Source organism: Sorghum bicolor, chromosome 5, assembly GCF_000003195.3.
Source record: "Sorghum bicolor cultivar BTx623 chromosome 5, Sorghum_bicolor_NCBIv3, whole genome shotgun sequence".
Lineage (NCBI taxonomy): Eukaryota > Viridiplantae > Streptophyta > Magnoliopsida > Poales > Poaceae > Sorghum > Sorghum bicolor.
Window position 1 is genome coordinate 70,553,962 of NC_012874.2, and position 17,706 is coordinate 70,571,667.

At 45.1% G+C, this 17,706-nt stretch overlaps 2 protein-coding genes across 2 annotated transcripts; both read right to left on the reverse strand.

Annotated features, from left to right (window-relative positions):
• Positions 1,348-3,129, reverse strand: LOC8076318 (patatin-like protein 3). The gene is made up of 2 exons (XM_021461066.1): positions 1,864-3,129; positions 1,348-1,764 (listed from the first exon to the last, which is right to left on the reverse strand). The coding sequence occupies exons 1-2, from the start codon at positions 2,695-2,697 to the stop codon at positions 1,540-1,542; spliced, it is 1,059 nt and encodes a 352-aa protein (XP_021316741.1). The 5' UTR covers positions 2,698-3,129; the 3' UTR covers positions 1,348-1,539.
• LOC110435487 (patatin-like protein 2) lies at positions 3,218-3,927 on the reverse strand (the record flags this gene model as incomplete). Its single annotated transcript, XM_021461067.1, has 2 exons — positions 3,697-3,927; positions 3,218-3,370 (listed from the first exon to the last, which is right to left on the reverse strand). Coding segments are annotated over exons 1-2 (291 nt in total), but the record flags the coding sequence as incomplete, so codon positions are not given.

Consider the following 17,706-nt stretch of genomic DNA (forward strand, 5'->3'; position numbering starts at 1 on the left):
ACAAAAAGACCGAGGTTTTTGGCCATTTTAGGCATCGACCAATGCTTCATTCTGTAGTAGTGCAGGCAGGCTGCGTACGTCCATTGGACGGCACAAGCACAAGTCTATCTAAGACGAAATATGTGAGCCAAACAACGTGAAGCTCCTTCCGTCCACACATGCATCATCTAGATTATATGTGAAGAAGCTAAGTACTGCAACTACGTACTAATCGGGTAGGTTGATTATAGAGTTGTCACTTTCTCATAGAATATTTGTATATGTCTGTTAGATGAAGACTCGTCATGAAAACAATGTATATATAAGGACTCAAACGTGGCGGCAAATGGATGGCAGCAACCTATGGAGTTATTGACTGTTATTCTTCTGTAGCTTTCCTGTTTGCATGGGAACCTCAGCAACAGCCAAACAGCCTATGGAGTACCACTAGATCCTAGAGTAGTATCTTTCTGATAGAAAATTTGAATTTGTTTTTTTACGAAGATTGGTCACGAAAATAATGGATACATAGAGTCAAACGCGTCGGCCAACGGATGGTAGCATATGGAGCCATGGACTCTGCTTCGTGTAGCTTTCAGTCGTCCCCACGTCGTTGATCCCGTTGGCACAAGTAGTACCCTATGCTTCTAGTGTTTTTTGCTGCTCATCGCACTATAATACAAGACTCTCGTGTGTCTCGTTGATGCTACATACTGCCGGACGCAAGACGCCAGCATTGGCCCTGTCTGCCGGGCAAGAGGATCTGTCATATCTTATCTTATTATTATACTAACTAAAGACTCAATGAATATATGCTCCATATTAAACCTCATGAGATGGTCTACAAGAATAGAGAAATTAATTCTAGCAAAAATCACAAACATCCGGCCGTCAATCCAGAAGCCTCTAACAATGATATAGCCATTCGATCTATTCCATTTTCTAACAAAATTATCCATGTTTGACATTATTGAAACACCGTAAAATAACCTCTATAGAAATGTATTTACAAAAACTTTTAGTAAAACTCCATACAAACTACCCACTGCGATATTGCTCGCTTGCCCAGTCCTGTATCCTTGCCACCTACGAGATGACAAGCATTCAGCGGCAAAGAAGGATTTCGGTGTACTAAAGCCTGAAGGTTGATGCCGTGTCATGACTCCTTACAATTTCGAGCACAATTCTGAATGCAAAAGTCCTTTGCAGCACCATTTAGTCTCTTTCTCTCTCTATACATATAGCTATGAATCCGTATATACTAAAGTATACAGTTCACCAATCATAATCAAAGAAAAATTCATGATAATATTCATCATAAGTGTAGGATATTATTCTACAACCAAAACATCATAGACATTTCACATCTGTGCCATGTAAACATCACAAAAATGCATTATAGAATATCGCATATATATTACATAAAGCATCACATGTGTACGTCGTGAATCATGAAATACATGCATCTAAAACATCATAATACAACATAGAATATTATTTTGTCAAAGAACATCACAGAATGCATGATATAGAAATCAATATAGGACGTAGAGTACGTGTTCACTTGCATGCCCGCATCTTGCGTTCCTGGGACAGCTTCTTGGCGAATTCCTCGAGTGCCTTGTCGTTGGTTGGCCCGTCAGGGACATGCTCGTACAAGCCCGTCTCGAGGTTCACCTTCGCCACCTTCTGCTCAAGAACCTTACTTCCAACTTCAATCAGCGCCTTCATGTTGTCATCAGTCGCACAGTCCATCAACAACAGGTCTCCCTCCAGCATGTCAGCCTGCATGGCAAGCAATCATATATATAAAAAATAACAGCTATATTATTGTAACAATCTGTAAATAATAAGTTATGTGTAGTAGTAGTTTTATTTAATTACCTGGATGCGCAGGAAATTGTTCTGGCAACCGAGGACATCGAAGAGCATTTCAGCACAAACATCGACCATGTCGTCGCTGCCTTGAGAGTAGAAGTCGATGATTGGGTGGGCACCATCGTTCATAACCCATCCCAAAGGACCCCACTTGTTACATTCCGCTGCGGTGTACTTCTCCGCCTTGTTGGGATTCGCAGTGCCCGTCCCGATGGACAGGACGAGGATGTTGCTATAGACGCTCGCATCCTCCGCCGCCGCCGTGCCCAGCTCCTTGCTCATCTCTAGAGCTTCCATGGCGGCCACGGTCGGGTTGTTCAGGTTCAGGTTCAGGTCCATGTCCCCGACGAGCTCACCCTCCATGATCGGCACGGCCCTGTTCTTCAGCTGGCTGCGGATGCGCATCACCTCCTTGGTGAGCACGGACATGGCGACCATGGTAGGGTTATTGGCCACCACGCCACCGTCGACGACCTCGTACTGGTGCGGGCAGCCATTGGCGTCTATGGTCCGGAAGCTGTGCGCCGGCAGGTACGTCGGTGCCGCCGACGTGGCGATGCAGACGTCGGCGAGGCGCGCGTTCTTCCCGGCGTCCCGCTCGGCCTCCAGCGAGTTGAAGACGACAGGCTGCATCCGGCTCACGTCGAACGCCGGGATCACGACGTTGCTCAGCGTGTCCGCCAGCTTGGTGTCCTTGATCAGTTTGTTGATCTTGTCATGCAGGAACTCGCCGTTGTACTGCGGGCCTCCCTTGATCTTTTTCCACATGTCCATAACCTTTTCCCGTATGTTGTCGAACCACCAGCCGCTGTAAGAACACCCACAAACATAAACAGGCATCCCTACCTATAAAATATGTTATTCTGTAGCCACCTCCATTTACGATAATTTTATATACAAATTTACAATAATATATATACATATTTACGATAGTTGGGTTACTATAACACATGAGGATATTTACCGTAATGTTATAGTGAACTACTTAGTAAGGAGTTACTATAATCTTGTAAATTAATATAATAATTATCGTATCTCAAAGTGGCTACAAAATAAGTTATTTTATAGCCAACTATAGAGTAATAGTTCTATATTGTTATTATCGTAAATTAGTATATAAAATTATCGTAAATGGAGATGGCTACAGAATAACATCCCATAGAACTATTACTCTGTAGCTGGCTACAAAATAACTTTTATATATATACACACACGCTTATATGTACTGAATATAATTGAAGAACACTGCACGTAGTACGCAGTTAATTAAGCATGAACCTAGGGTGTAGAAAATATATATATATATATATATATATATATATATATATATATATATATATATATATATATATATATATATATATATATAGAACTGGTTGATCTCCTTGGCTGCAAACAGTGGCCTCTTGTCCTTGCCAGGCGCCGACAGCATCGCCGTTATCAGCCCGCCGGTGCTGGTACCAGCGATGAAATCGAAGTAGTCAGCAATCCTGGCGTCCTGCCCGTCTATCCTCTGCATGCAGGCAATGTAACCAAATGTATATATACAACAATTAATTAACTAATATAATACTGATGATGTTATACGCATGTTGCGTCTGCCGGCGCATATTATGATAATGATATATTCATGCTGGGGGCTAGGCAACAAACAATACTAACTGATGATGATGATGAACAAAAGAAAGCAAACTGTCATGTCAATTTGTTTCGTTAGTTATAATGTTTTAAATAGCAGGCTATGACATTTAGCGAAGAGTTCTACTCAACCCCTACACACACTACTATATAGAGAGATCCATGCATTAGGTACAACTTTAATTTGTGTTGGCATCGTACTTGGAGCAGAGTCTCGAGGCGAGCTAGGATGGTTGCAGGGATGATCCCACGGATGCCTCCGCCATCGATGCTCAACACAGTGAGAACCCTTCCCTGCTGCGCTGGCGGGAGCGCCATGAGCACTGTGTTGGATTCCATTGTAGTAGCTAACTAATTAATTCAGGACTAGCTAGCTTAATTCTGCAAATGGGATTTGTTCGCCTGTCTCCCCGCTCAACGATGCAGCTCCGTGGAGCTATTTATACACCGGCCAGGAGTATGGAGCTCCCAAGTACTCCCAGCTATCGTCTCCATTGGTTTGCATGGTGCAGTGTCTCTAACATGGTGTAACTATTCAAACTAGCTAAATCAGTGCATGCATTCGCACAAGCCACTTTTCAGACTAGAGATCTCGACATCTTTTAAGAAAACGTAATGGCCTTGTTAAAACTATTACATGCATTGTTGATTGATAATAAATAAATAATATATGATTTTAACATTCACGGTATATTCTGATCTGTACCATGATTTTGTTTTGGTTTTGGTGAGAACTGACCATACAACGATCATTACATTATCGTTATTAATTACTTCTTTATTTAGTTTAGTGTTTTAAGTCATTGAGTTTTTAATAAATGGTAACTAAAGGATTCATGAAATATGGCTGAGAAACAAAGGCATGTACATGAATTGATCATATATTTTTCAAATTAAAGATGTTTTACACAGAAAACTTCTATATCAAAATTTGCTGAGGTCAACAAGATGAAAGATTATGTAATTAACAGTTTGCCTTTTGAGATGTTTATGGTCCCTAATATGTAAGGTTATTATATAATTGAGTTATAAAACTCTATATTTGACAAGTTTTATATTTGAGATTGTTTAGGCCTCCAGATATGTTTAATAATAGATTCAGTATAAACTATAACAAATGAATACCCTAGGTGCTCACAAATGACTACCGCTACAAAAAAAAAAGATTTTGGACACAACTCATGCCATATGATTTTTGATGACAAGGTGGAGCACATCGTTGATAATAATGTGAGGTGGCTACAGCTAACAGAGAAGCACATCCATCAATCCCAATCCAATGCGAACACGGAGGACGCGCGGAAGTGGTTGGCGGCAGTCAAGGAAATTGCAAGACGTCGCGTCGAGTTATTTATCACCTTGCTTGACCATCACGGCAATTGGAATGTATTATCCTGTCTTCTAAGATTTCTTTTGAACCTTGCAACGGAAATTAATACAGCATACAAGGGTGGTATATGAGGATGAAGAAAAAGGCAGCTGGAGAAACCACAAAAGCTACCCTTACACTTACACGCCTTCATCAGACGAGCAACAGGAAGAATAATGGCTAACAAAGGTAACCCTCAAGTAACATTTGAATATTTGACAGTGAAACGGCTAACGAAGGCCAAACATCCACATCTGAAGGAACCAGCACGAGCATCAGAGACAAAACTTCAGCAGAGCGTGAAACACGCGGCAGAAAGATCCATCTTCAGTTCTTCTCACTGTCCTTGTCATCTGTTTTGTCGGAAACTCGATCTGAACACCCTCTACTAGTAGAGTTGCAATGCAAACAAACAAAAAAAAGAAGGCTAAATTAAAGGAAACACCTGCTTTTTCACAAGAAAACCTGAATTTTTTGACCGTGTAGTCCAAAAATTGGTTGATTTGGCTGCAGATTTGCTAGCCAATTGGACGCATCTAGCCCACTCTGTGCGCCCATGTCGCACCCATTTCGTCGAAGTGGAATGGAACAAAATCACCAGGAAAATGAAGCGATTATCTCATTGCTGACATGTTTGTGGTGAGATCACTAATTAACCAGCCGGAGGCAACAGCAACGTCGCATCAACACACCACGCGGCGGTCACCCACGCGTGCCATATATAGATGCAGACCAACAGCAGTCACAGGCCGTTGCAGGACGATACAAATAAATGAGCTACAGCATATGGCCATTTTAGGACCACCCCTACGGGCTACAGCATGCCAATCCAAACATGCATACGCAGCCACCGATGCACGCGTGTTTCATGGTCGTCAGTGAATTATCAGTGAATTGTCCCCTACTCTAACTGCATTGTGCAAGCATAGTAACAGAAAAAAAAGCATAAATAACAGAAAAAATAGCATAAATAATCTAAGAGCATCTCTAAGAGACCAGATAAAATTATGTTCTAAACTATAAGATTTAGTCATTATGTAAAATAAAAAAAAACTCACTCAAAGCGTAGAGTTCCATAACAGCCTTTGTATATTATAGCCATTAAAGATGATATGTTATTTATGACAAGCAAAAGTTTAGAGATATTAAACTTGCTATTTTAGCAAACCAGATAGCACACCTGTTGGACTTTAATTTTTACTTTAAAAATATAAAAATAGTCTAGGTACCATAGATAGTATATCTGTTAGAATTGCTCTAAACCATTTCGCTTTGAAGCGGTCCTTAAAATTCGGAAGGTAAGTGCAGTGCAATGGAAGAGCGATGACCACCAAAGTTGAATAAACGTAATGCGAGGGCCTTGTTTAGTTCACTCCAAAAATCAAAACCTTTTCAAGATTCTCCATCACATCAAATCTTGCGGCATATGCATAGAGCACTAAATATAGACGAAAATAAAAGCTAATTGCACAATTTACCTGTAAATCGCTCGATGAATCTTTTAAGCCTAGTTACTCCATGATTACACAATGTTTGTCAAATAAAGCCGAAAGTGCTACAGTCCCGAAAACCAAAAAATTTTCAGAACTAAACAAGGCGTAGGATGGTGCAAAGTCAAAAATTCTGTTGGCAGCAGGTATAAAATTGGATGGACTATTAAAATGCGGACAAGTAATTAAACTATAGTTTCAATTTACAACAAGATGGAAAATGTATTAGCAGCTTCTTCTTTTCTTTTTTTTTAGGAAAAAAATTTATTGACAACTTGAAAGGTGTGGATTCATTCATGGTAGCTGGACCGACCCGTGCATTTTCTTCTTCTTGGGCCACGAATAGCTCTAGACTACACCGAGTGAACTCATAACTAGAAGCATGCTCAGGCATGCTGGACTTTGTCTTCCCCTGAACTCATATCCACATGCTATTATATCAAGAAAAAGTCCATATTACCTTCCTCAACTTTCACAAAAATCCACTTTTCATTTCCAAACTATAAAATCATGCAAAACATCTCTCTCAACTTTTTAAACCATTCATCTTACTTCCCTGACCTGGTTATAAGCGATTTTAAAGGTGGTTTTGTCTTTTTTTTCACTTATTTCAAATGAATCTTTAAAAAATCATAGTAATAGAAAAAACATAAAATAAAGAATTTTAATGTTTTTTATAATTAATTGGAATAATTCATAGCTGTAGTTTCTATAGTTTTATTGTGGTAAAATTTTTTATAGTGGGCTAATTATTGTATGCTTGAACTTTATTAAAAATTTTATAGTCATTACATCAGTATATAGGAGCGTGGGCATGTAACGAAACTTGTTGGCAGGAAGACCATTGAACCACCAGAAATGCATGGGCCGTTTCAGCCGTATATTAATTAGGAGCAGGCCAAATTTTGGCAGCCCATGTAAGCCCACTCCTTTTATACTTCCTCTATCTCTGTTTGCTTTCTTTTCTTTCACAACTGTCCGACCATGTATCCTGAACTAAAAAAAAACAAAAATCAAGTGCGGCCACTATTTGAAATGAAAATTAAAAGTTAATTGCCGATGTTGACATCGCAAGTGCACACGCCTCACAGGCAAAGGACACGTTAGATTTGATTCCACAGGGAGCAATTTCAGCCCCTCAAAATTAGTACAAATTATTCAATCGTTCCCACTAGGAATTATTCCAAATGCCCTATTCCAAATCAACTGAACAAGTTGTAACGAATATTCTTTCGTCTGCCAAGTCAACGTTAGAGTATTATTTTCAACGAAAAAGTAGACTACTCTAACGAGAACCTAACTTGATTAGCAAACGAGAACCCTTGTTTCTAGTCATTAAGGACACAAAGTCAAACGAGAACCCAACGTGAGGGGCTATTTAGGCCATCCTCAGTAAGGTTTTATTACCCTGATTTTAACACATCCATATTTTAAAAATATAGTAGAAGTATTTTCCCATAAAACACTACTAGAATCCGGCCCTTTGCTGAGTGTCAAATGGTTTGCTAAGTGTTTTTTCGGGCACACACTCGGCAAAGAATCTTTGCCGAGTGTCGAAAAAAACACCCAACAAAAAAATTCAAATCAAAATTTGAAGTCCTAAATGAATTCCAATAAAAAAGTTTTCAACTATAAAGTTGTATAACTGCTCAAGATCTACAATCTTTATTTTGGTCATTTCTTCATTCAATGACAAAAATTTATTCACAAATTTTACATATCTCTCTTATAATTTATGAAACTAAAAGAGAGATATATAAGTTTTGTAAAAAATGTTAGAACCACCATGTCGGATGAATAAATGATTAAACAACTAACATAAGCTTTGTAGATCTTAAGAAGTTATGAAATTTTTTAGTTGGCATCTTTTCATCTGAGTTCATCTTGTTATGCAAATTGCGTCTTTATTTGAAAATTTTAAAATTCAAATTTTTCAAATGACCTCGGATGGAAAAACTCCCTAAGTAAACTTTGTAGATCTGAAAAAGTTATAAAACTTTGTAGTTGACAAGTTTTTTATTTGAAATCATCTTATCATGCAAAAATTACGTTTCAATTTCTCAAATTTGAAATACAAATTTTATGAATGACTTCGGATGGGGAAACTTGCTAAATAAAAATTGTAGACCTCTGAAATCTCAAGTTTGGTTTTGGATAATTGATGAAACCCTAATACTAACCTCTATGTTAAGTGTGTGTAGACTTAATGAGGTTGGTACATGCCAAGTAATGGAGCAAGAGATGATCATGGTGATGATGGTGATGACCACAACATGATCAAGTGCTCAACTTGGAAAAGAAGAAAGAGAAAAACAAAACCCTATGGAGATCAAGGTAAAGGTATTGCTTAGGATTTTGGTTTTGGTGATCAAGACACCATAGAGGGTGTGATCACATTTAGGATAGATAGCCGTACTATAAAGAGGGGAATTCTTTGGCTGAGCGGTTATCAAGTGCCACTAGGTGTCATTGTTCATGTGCATGCATTTAGAATCTAGTGAGCTAACTTAATTCCTTCAAAGAAATTGTTTGTGAAAATGCTAACACACGTGCACACTTGTTGGTTCACACTTTGTGGTGTTGGCACACTTTGAGAAGGAGGTGGAGTTTGAAGGGTAGAGAGAGGATGGGTTCCTCTCTCCCTCCCGTCGAGCTTGCATGGCGGGATTCGGCGCTTTTTTGAGAAAATGAAGTGCATATTTTCTATTGCGCCGGTGGGAAATTTGGTGAAGTCGCGGGAGTGTTTCTCGCTGAGAAAACACTCACCGGACGCTGGCTTCTGGAGCACCGGACGCCGCGTCTGAGCGTCCGGTGCAGACAGTGCCTGGCCCAGCTAGGGTAAGGCATCGGACGACAGGCACCGGACGCAGGCCTGTGCGTCCAGTGGTTAGCGTCCGGTGTGCGGGCGTTTTGCGACCCTCTCTGCGCATGGGTCCGGTGAGCACGGGACGCTACCGGTGCTTAGCGTCCGGTGACCCAAAGGTTTGCGGAACTCTCTGCGCATGAGTCCGGTGTGCACCGGACGCGTTCGGTGCTAACTTGCTCAGCGTCCGGTGCACTGCAGGTGACCGTTAGACTCTGACACGAGAAGTTCAAAAGGCGACACGTGGCTGACGTTGGAGCACCGGACACAAGGGCTGAGCGTCCGGTGCCCCTTTAAGAGCGTCCGGTGAGCTCGAGTTTTGCCTAGTGAGAGAGCCAACGGCTCTATTTGTTTGAGGGGTCTATAAATAGTTGTTGGCCAGCTTGGGGCTCACTCTCTTGGCATTCTAACATACTTGACATCCTTGTGAGCCTAAGCAAACACCTCCCACTCATCTCCTTCATTGATTATTCATCTTTGTGAGATTGGGAGTGTTTCCAAGTGCATTTGCTTGAGTGATTGCATTTAGTGGCACTTGGGGATCGTTCTAGCTGCGGTTTTTCTTGTTACTCTTGGTGGTTGCCGCCACCTAGATGGCTTGGAGCAGCGGAGGAGCTTTGGCACGAGTTAGTGATTGTTCGTGGCCATCTCCCGGTGATTGTGAGGGGTTTGTGCCTACCTCGGCGGAGAGCCAAAGGCAACATTAGTGGATTGCTCGTGTTATTGAGCTACCTCATTTGTGGGTAGGTTCTTGTGGTGTCCTAGTGAGGACGAGGTTCGTGCTACACCTCTTAGCCACCGAACCACCAAGTGTTGGTCGACACAACGAGGACGTAGCGTGCCGGCAAGCACGTGAACCTTGGGAGAAAAATTGGTGTCTCAATTGTGTTTGATTGGCATTCTCCCAGTGCTTGATTGTTTATATTGGTGATTGGTTCATTCCCTACTCAGTGGTATAATTTTCTCATCCACTCTTTTACATTCCCGCAAACTAGAGTACCTTACTTACTTGTATAGAAAATTTAGGTAGCTTTCTAGTGTTAGTAGCGACATAGCTCTTGTGTGCCTAGTGTTTATATCAACTAGAATTGTGGGATAGGTGGCTTGCAAACACCCCTTTAGAGCTAGAGCAAAAAGCTTCGCTTTGTTATTTACTAACCTCTTGCTCTAGTGAGTTTGTAGAATTTTTAAATAGGCTATTCACCCCCCTCTAGCCATATTAGGACCTTTCAACCTCAAAAAAGTTATGAAACTTTATAGTTGATAACTTTTTATTTTCAAATCGTTTAGAATCTCAAACAATCAATTTACACGTGGTTTCGTACACTACTACAAAATTTATTAACCATGACCTTTTAAAATGGCTCTCGGAGGCGGGCAGCATTTTCAACTGCCTCGGCTAATGCCTAGCATTAACCGAGGCGGTTTTTCTAATGCAACCGCCTCAGTTAATGTATTAACCGAGGCGGTCATGTTATAAAGCCCGTCTCAGTAAATCGAGCCCAATCCACAAACCCACTTCAGGCCCACTACCATAGGCAATATATTAACGAAATATCATGTCAAACCCTAACTCCTCTCCTTGTCTGAGCCGCACACTCTCCCCATCCCCTCCCCTCCCGACTAGTCGCACCCCTCCCTTCTCGGCCCCTCCACTCCACTCCACTCCACTCCCGTCCTGGCACCCCTTCTCTCGGGGACGTGGACGTGAAGTACTCCCGAAGGTCCTCCACCATGCCTTAGAAACCATGTCGTCCACGCGCTGGTCTAGGTAGTCGTCTAGCACTACGCCATCCACGTCCACCCAGAGAAGGCAACACGGGAACCTCAGCAACGGCCGGTAGCACCCGTCGGTGGCGGCCTTGAACGGGTCACCGCCGCAGGTGGTCGTCGGCGAGGAGCACGTGGGTGAGCGAGTTGGAGCCCCTGGCCATGATGGGCACCCACCCACGCGTCGCGACGGAGGAGCAGCCTCGGCGACCAACGTGCGGTATGACGGCATGGGGAGCTCACCCGCGTCGACGCGGACCGCGCGCCCAGGAGGTGGTGTGGGACGCTATGGGGGTATAAACCCCTATACCCTCATGGGCCTATATGGGCCGCACCATCAGAGGTGGCTCGGCCCACAGGATGAAGACGTGTGGCGCACGACTGGTCGGCGTGCACCGGAAGGCTACAAGATATTGTACCAAATAGGATACTTTGCTTGTAACTCTGTCCCTTCAGGATATATAAGGAGGGGCAGGGGTCCCCTAGAGGACAGATCATACAGATCATACAGATCATATTCTCTCAACACAAATCAATACAACCAGACGCAGGACGTAGGTATTACGCCAACTCGGCGGCCGAACCTGGATAAAAAGCTTGTCCGTGTCTTGCGTCACCATCGAGTTCGTAGTTTGCACACCGTCTACCGACAAACTACTACCGTGGGTATACCCCAAGGTAGACTGCCGACTAGCTTTCGTCGACAGTGGCGCGCCAGGTAGTGGGTGTGCGTACAGCTCTCCCGACGAACAAGATGGCCATCATCCCCGACTTCGCGGCCATGGCGGGCGACTTCACGTTCACCGTCAGCTTCAACAACTTCACCGCCATGACCACGGAGGAGGTGTAGATCCGATCTGCGCCAACCACTTCTTCATCAACGTCGGCGGCGGCTTCAACCACGCTGGCTACGACTCCGACTACTCCAGCAACGTCTCCGACCATGCTGACAACGCATCACCCGCTTCCCTGCTACAAAGGGAGACAGATCGACAACACCGACCTGCTCGGGCCATCGACCAAATTTTTTGGCCTACTTGCTCTGACCACCGGTCGCAATAATTGCCGTGAAGAACGGCGCTACGACAACCGCGACCACCGTCACGACAACAAGTCAAGCAGCTCTCCCGACCAGACTTTCGTCCAAAGATAAGTACAATTCTAATATTTTATTTATTTTTGGCATAATATTTTTAATATTATTATCCTTCAAAACAACTTTTTGGTTAGCCGACTAGTTTCTTCTCCTACACGAGTTTTCCAGAGTCGGTACTGTCTCCGACTCCTCCCTACACGTGCATGAGATCCGTCCTCTACGTTCCGGGTGGTCGGCAGTAGCTCTCTGGCGAGGCTGGCAATCCCACGCTTGTCTAGGTTCCGCACCTCATGCTGATTGTTGGCTAGACCAGAGCTGGTACAAGCTTTAGGATGAATTAACTACTCGTGCTAATTTTATAATAAAAAATCTAAAACTTACCTCAGTGTTGATTTTTTATCTAGAGTTTATTTATACATCATGTACTACCTATTCTTTATATTTATTTTTCAGGAGTTTGGCCCAGTCGACAAGCTACGCTCGGGGACTCGTCGACTATTCCCTACGCTGTGCCCGGGGACTGCTCCGACCACCGAGCACGTTTACGTTCCCAACCACGCTCGGGGACTTGTCGACTAGTCTCTATGCTGTGCTCGAAGACTGTGCCGACCACCGAGCATGTTTACGTTCCCAACCACGCTCGGGGACTTGTCCACCGGTCCCTACGCCGTGCTCGGGGACTGTGCCGACCACCGAGCACTATACGCTCGGGGACTGGTCGACCAGCTCACCAATTTGAGAGTTTGGAGACTGCACTGACCACCGAGCACTATACGCTCGGGGACTGGTCGACCAGCCCACCAATTTGAGAATTCGAGGACTGTACCGACCACCGAGCGTTATATGCTCGGGGACTGGTCGATTAGTCTATTCAATTGCAGACGAGCATGATATGCTCGGGGACTGGTAAATTCAATTTTTTAGACCTTGCTACAAGGCTCATACTTCGCCTCCCAGCAAGCTCGGGGACTACATCGGTACGATGCATCTGGCGATGCATCTCGTTTCAGAATTTCTTTGAGGACTTTTCTTTTGACCCTGGCACCACGTGCCTACGTCACCTACTATCAGGCTTGGGGACTAAGTGGGCACACTTCACCTTGCGGTGAATATGCTTGCTTTTTTGAGGTCTATACTTTTCAGAAAAGTAAAGTGGGCACACTTCACCAGGAAAGAAATCTTTTTTAATTAAGAGCACCATGCATTCTTCGAACAACCTGCTTCTTCGATGTCAATGTTGATCAACTGTCTTTTGAGTTGGTCAAAATACCGTTGCAACTGTTTGGGCGACTTTCCTACTTATTGAAGACGTCAAGCCTCACTGGTCGAAGAAGCTCAAGACGGCGTGTTACATCACAATACATGGTGCTTGGGGACTAGCTGTGGGGGTATAAACCCCTATACCCTTATGGGCCTATATGGGCCGCACCATCAGAGGTGGCTCGGCCCACAGGATGAAGACGTGCGGCGCACGACTGGTCGGCGTGCACCGCAAGGCTACAAGATATTGTACCAAATAGGATACTTTGCTTGTAACTCTGTCCCTTCAGGATATATAAGGAGGGGCAGGGGTCCCCTAGAGGACAGATCATACAGATCATACAGATCATACAGATCATATTCTCTCAACACAAATCAATACAACCAGACGCAGGACGTAGGTATTACGCCAACTCGGTGGCCGAACCTGGATAAAAAGCTTGTCCGTGTCTTGCGTCACCATCGAGTTCGTAGTTTGCGCACCGTCTACCGACAAACTACTACCGTGGGTATACCCCAAGGTAGACTGCCGACTAGCTTTCGTCGACAGACGCTGCGGCGGTCAGCATGCAGCACCTTGTTGTCGGCCAATGTGCGTTGTGGCCGTGCTGGCGAGCAGTGGATTTGTTCTAGCACCGATGAAGGTAGAAAACCCTCTTTCTCTCCATCTCCTTCACTCATCCCTCTCTTCCCCTCTTCATCTCCCTCACCTTCTCCCTTTTAGATCCAGTGGAGCAAAGGCAGATTTGGTGAAGCAGAGGCAGAGTCTGGGCGTGGATCTAGCTCTGGGGCTAGGATTAGGTAGTGGATCTAGCCAGTGGGCTCGGAAACGGGCTCTCCGTTGGGCTCTGGTCTTTTTTATTTTTATTAAATTCATTAACCGTGGTGGTCTTCCTTGCTTGCCCACCGTGGTTAATCAATTAACCGTAGCGGGCACAGCGGTTAAGCCACCATTAATGGTGACCTTTCATTCGCGGCGGTCACATGTGCCCGCCTCGGTTAACAAAAAACGATCATTGCAGTAAAGAATTTTATAGTAGTGGTATAATATATGAGGAACCGAAATGCAATATAACACAAGGGACAATGTGGTTGGTAGATTCGGCTGATAAGCTCAAGCGAACAGGTTGTGGACACGGTCAAGGCCCAAAGGAGAGGGAGGGAATACAGCCGGCAGATCAGACGAGACGAGGAGCTTGACGCAAAACGAAATGCTAGCGGACCTGATGCTAAGATGGATTTGAGTTTTGGAGTGAAACACTAGAGCAGCACAAGGAGAGAAAAAAAGAACACTTTCATTCTTTCTGTCTGATTCAATAGATCAACATGGATGAATTGCATGCAAGTGCCAGGGTTATTACATTCATCGTCTCTAGCTAGTCTCCACTTATTAAATACTGCTCAACCAAGAAATCCAATATATATTCTGCTGCGGTGTACTTCTCCGCCTTGTTGGGATTCGCAGTGCCCGTCCCGATGGACAGGACGAGGATGTTGCTATAGACACTCGCATCCTCCGCCGCCGCCGTGCCCATCTCCTTGCTCATCTCTAGAGCTTCCATGGCGGCCACGGTCGGGTTAGGTTCAGGTTCAGGTCCAGGTCTCCAACGAGCTCACCCTCCATGATCGGCACGGCCCTGTTCTTCAGCTGGCTGCGGATGCGCATCACCACCTTGGTGAGCACGGACATGGCGACCATGGTAGGGTTATTGGCCACCACGCCACCATCCATGACCTCGTACTGGTGCGGGCAGCCATTGGCGTCTATGGTCCGGAAGCTATGCGCCGGCAGGTACGTCGGTGCCGCCGACGCGGCGATGCAGACGTCAGCGAGGCGCGCGTTCTTCCCGGTGTCCCGCTCGGCCTCCAGCGAGTTGAAGACGACAGGCTGCATGTTAGTGTAAACCTGTCACTGATGGTGTGGGACACATACTCAGGGAGCTAATGACATGGGCAATGCAGGAGAAAGCAATTTGAAAGCCTGGCGGGAACGGGAGCGCGTGGAGCACGTGGTGACCGTGACCACGGTTCGACAGTTTCCTGAAGACTGTGTTTCAGTCCATCTTGTATCGTGTTTAGCAGTTTCTTTTATGTGTGAGTCGCGTGAGTTAGGAGTTGGTATACACTCCATGATGTAAGAGGACTCACTCAGAGCCTCTAGTACTTTGTATCTGTGTATGTACTCATGGAGAACGAGACCAAAAAGGGGCGTTGTCACCCTGTTGCCCTGGTGGCGGTTGCCAAGCGTTCTTCCTGTTCTTGCGCTTTGCTTTCGTTGTCTGCTCGTTTGTTAGGCTAGCCACCATCATACTCGTGTGCTTGTGATCGATTCTTGCCAACATTTGGTATCAGAGCCGGTCAAACACTCGAGATCCACCAAAGTTTGTTCATGGCGCTAGCGGTTGCTGATGGGGGTCGAGGGAGCGGCGACGGTGGACACCGGCAGGTGTTCCCGGCGCTGACGGCGACCAACTACACCAGCTGGAGTATCCGGGTGCAGGAGATCATGGAGGAGCAGGGGTGGTGGGAGGTGGTGGAACCGCCGGCGGGGAGCTCGGTGGGAGCTCAGACAGAGTCATAGGCCGGGAAGGATAAGAAGGTGCGGGCGCATCTCTTCCAGTGCCTGTCGGACGAGCTGTTGATGCAAGTAGCAAAGAAGAAGACGGGGAAGGAAGTTTGGGACTCTCTGAAGGCGCGGTTTGTGGGCGCAGAGCGTGTCAAGGACGCTCGGCTGCAGACTCTCAAGGCGGAGTTTAATGCGCTGGATATGAAGGAGGAGGAGACTGTCGATGAGTTTGCTGGAAAACTGACAGCCATGTCGGTCAAGTACGGGAACCTAGGCGGGACATTGGAGGATGTAGCTATGGTCAAGAAACTGTTTGACACCGTGCCTGACAAATACATCCATGTCATAGCCAGGATCGAACAGTTTTATGATCTCAAGACACTGCCTTTTGATGAGGCAGTTGGCCGATTGAGGGCGTTCGAGGAGCGAACGAGGCGAGGAGCTGGGAGTTTGCGATCTGGCGAGAAGCAAGCTCTGCTCACTTAGGCTGAGTGGGAGGCACGCCAGAAGAAATCGAGCGGTGAGAGCTTTGGAGGCGGGAGGTCTTCAGGCGGTGGTGGCCAGGGAAGTCAACGTCGAGGGCGTGGCGGCCGGGGAGGTCATGGTGGGCGCGGTGAAGCAGGAAAAGAAAACACCGAGAAGCGTGACAAAAGTCACATCAAGTGTTTTCGGTGCCATGGGTATGGGCACTATGCTAACCGGTGTCCTGGCGAGAAGAAGGAAGAGGAGGCACACCATGCAAGGCTGGAGCCGACAGTGCTGCTCGCGGAAACTGTGGAGCAGGGACTGCTCGTGCATGCACCATGTCAAGATGTGCACACAGAAGTTGTGCTGAAGGAGAAGAAGGTGATGCCGGAGCTGTACTTCGTCGGTGAGGGTGAAGTCAACAATGATGTCTGGTACCTGGACAATGGTGCCAGTAATCACATGACTGGAGATCGCCACAAGTTCAGAGATATGGACCAAACCGTGACTGGCAAGGTACGATTTGGTGATGGTTCATCAGTAGAGATTTTGGGAAAGGGTACAATACTGTTTCAAGGTAGAACGGGTGATCAATGGGTTCTTAGAGATGTTTATTACATTCCTAAGTTGAGAAGCAATTTGATTAGTTTGGGTCAACTGACTGAAATTGGGCACCGGGTAGTAATGGATGATGATGTTATTGAGGTGTCAGAGAAAAACCCATGGAGATTGATCATGAAAGTTCAGAGAACAGGAAACAGATTGTACAAAATTGAGTTAGTCACAGTAGAGCCAACCTGTTTTTTGAGTCATGCTAGTGAGGATGCTTGGTTGTGGCATGGTCGGCTAGGACATGTCAATTTTCATGCATTAAAGCAAATTGTAGATAAAGATATGGTTGGGGGTGTGCCACTGATTCAACATCCAGATCAGGTCTGTCAGTCCTGTCTGGCAGCAAAGCAAACTGGAAAACCTTTTCCAAGGTCAGTGTTGTGGAAAGCAGATGAACCACTTCAACTTGTACATGTAGATCTTTGTGGGCCCATTACTCCATCCACATTGGCAAACATAAGTGTTTCATGCTTCTTGTGGATGATTGCACTAGATGGACTACAGTGTACATGTTGCAGTCAAAGGACCAGGCAGTGGATGCTTTCATCAAGTTCAGAGCTGAAGTGGAGAAAAGCTCTGGTTATGTGATCAAGGTTCTTAGATCAGATAGAGGTGGAGAATTTCTGTCAAAACATTTTCAGAATGTGTGTGTGGAAGCTGGGATCAAGCATCAGTTCACTGCTCCATATACTCCACAGCAAAATGGAGTGGTTGAGAGGA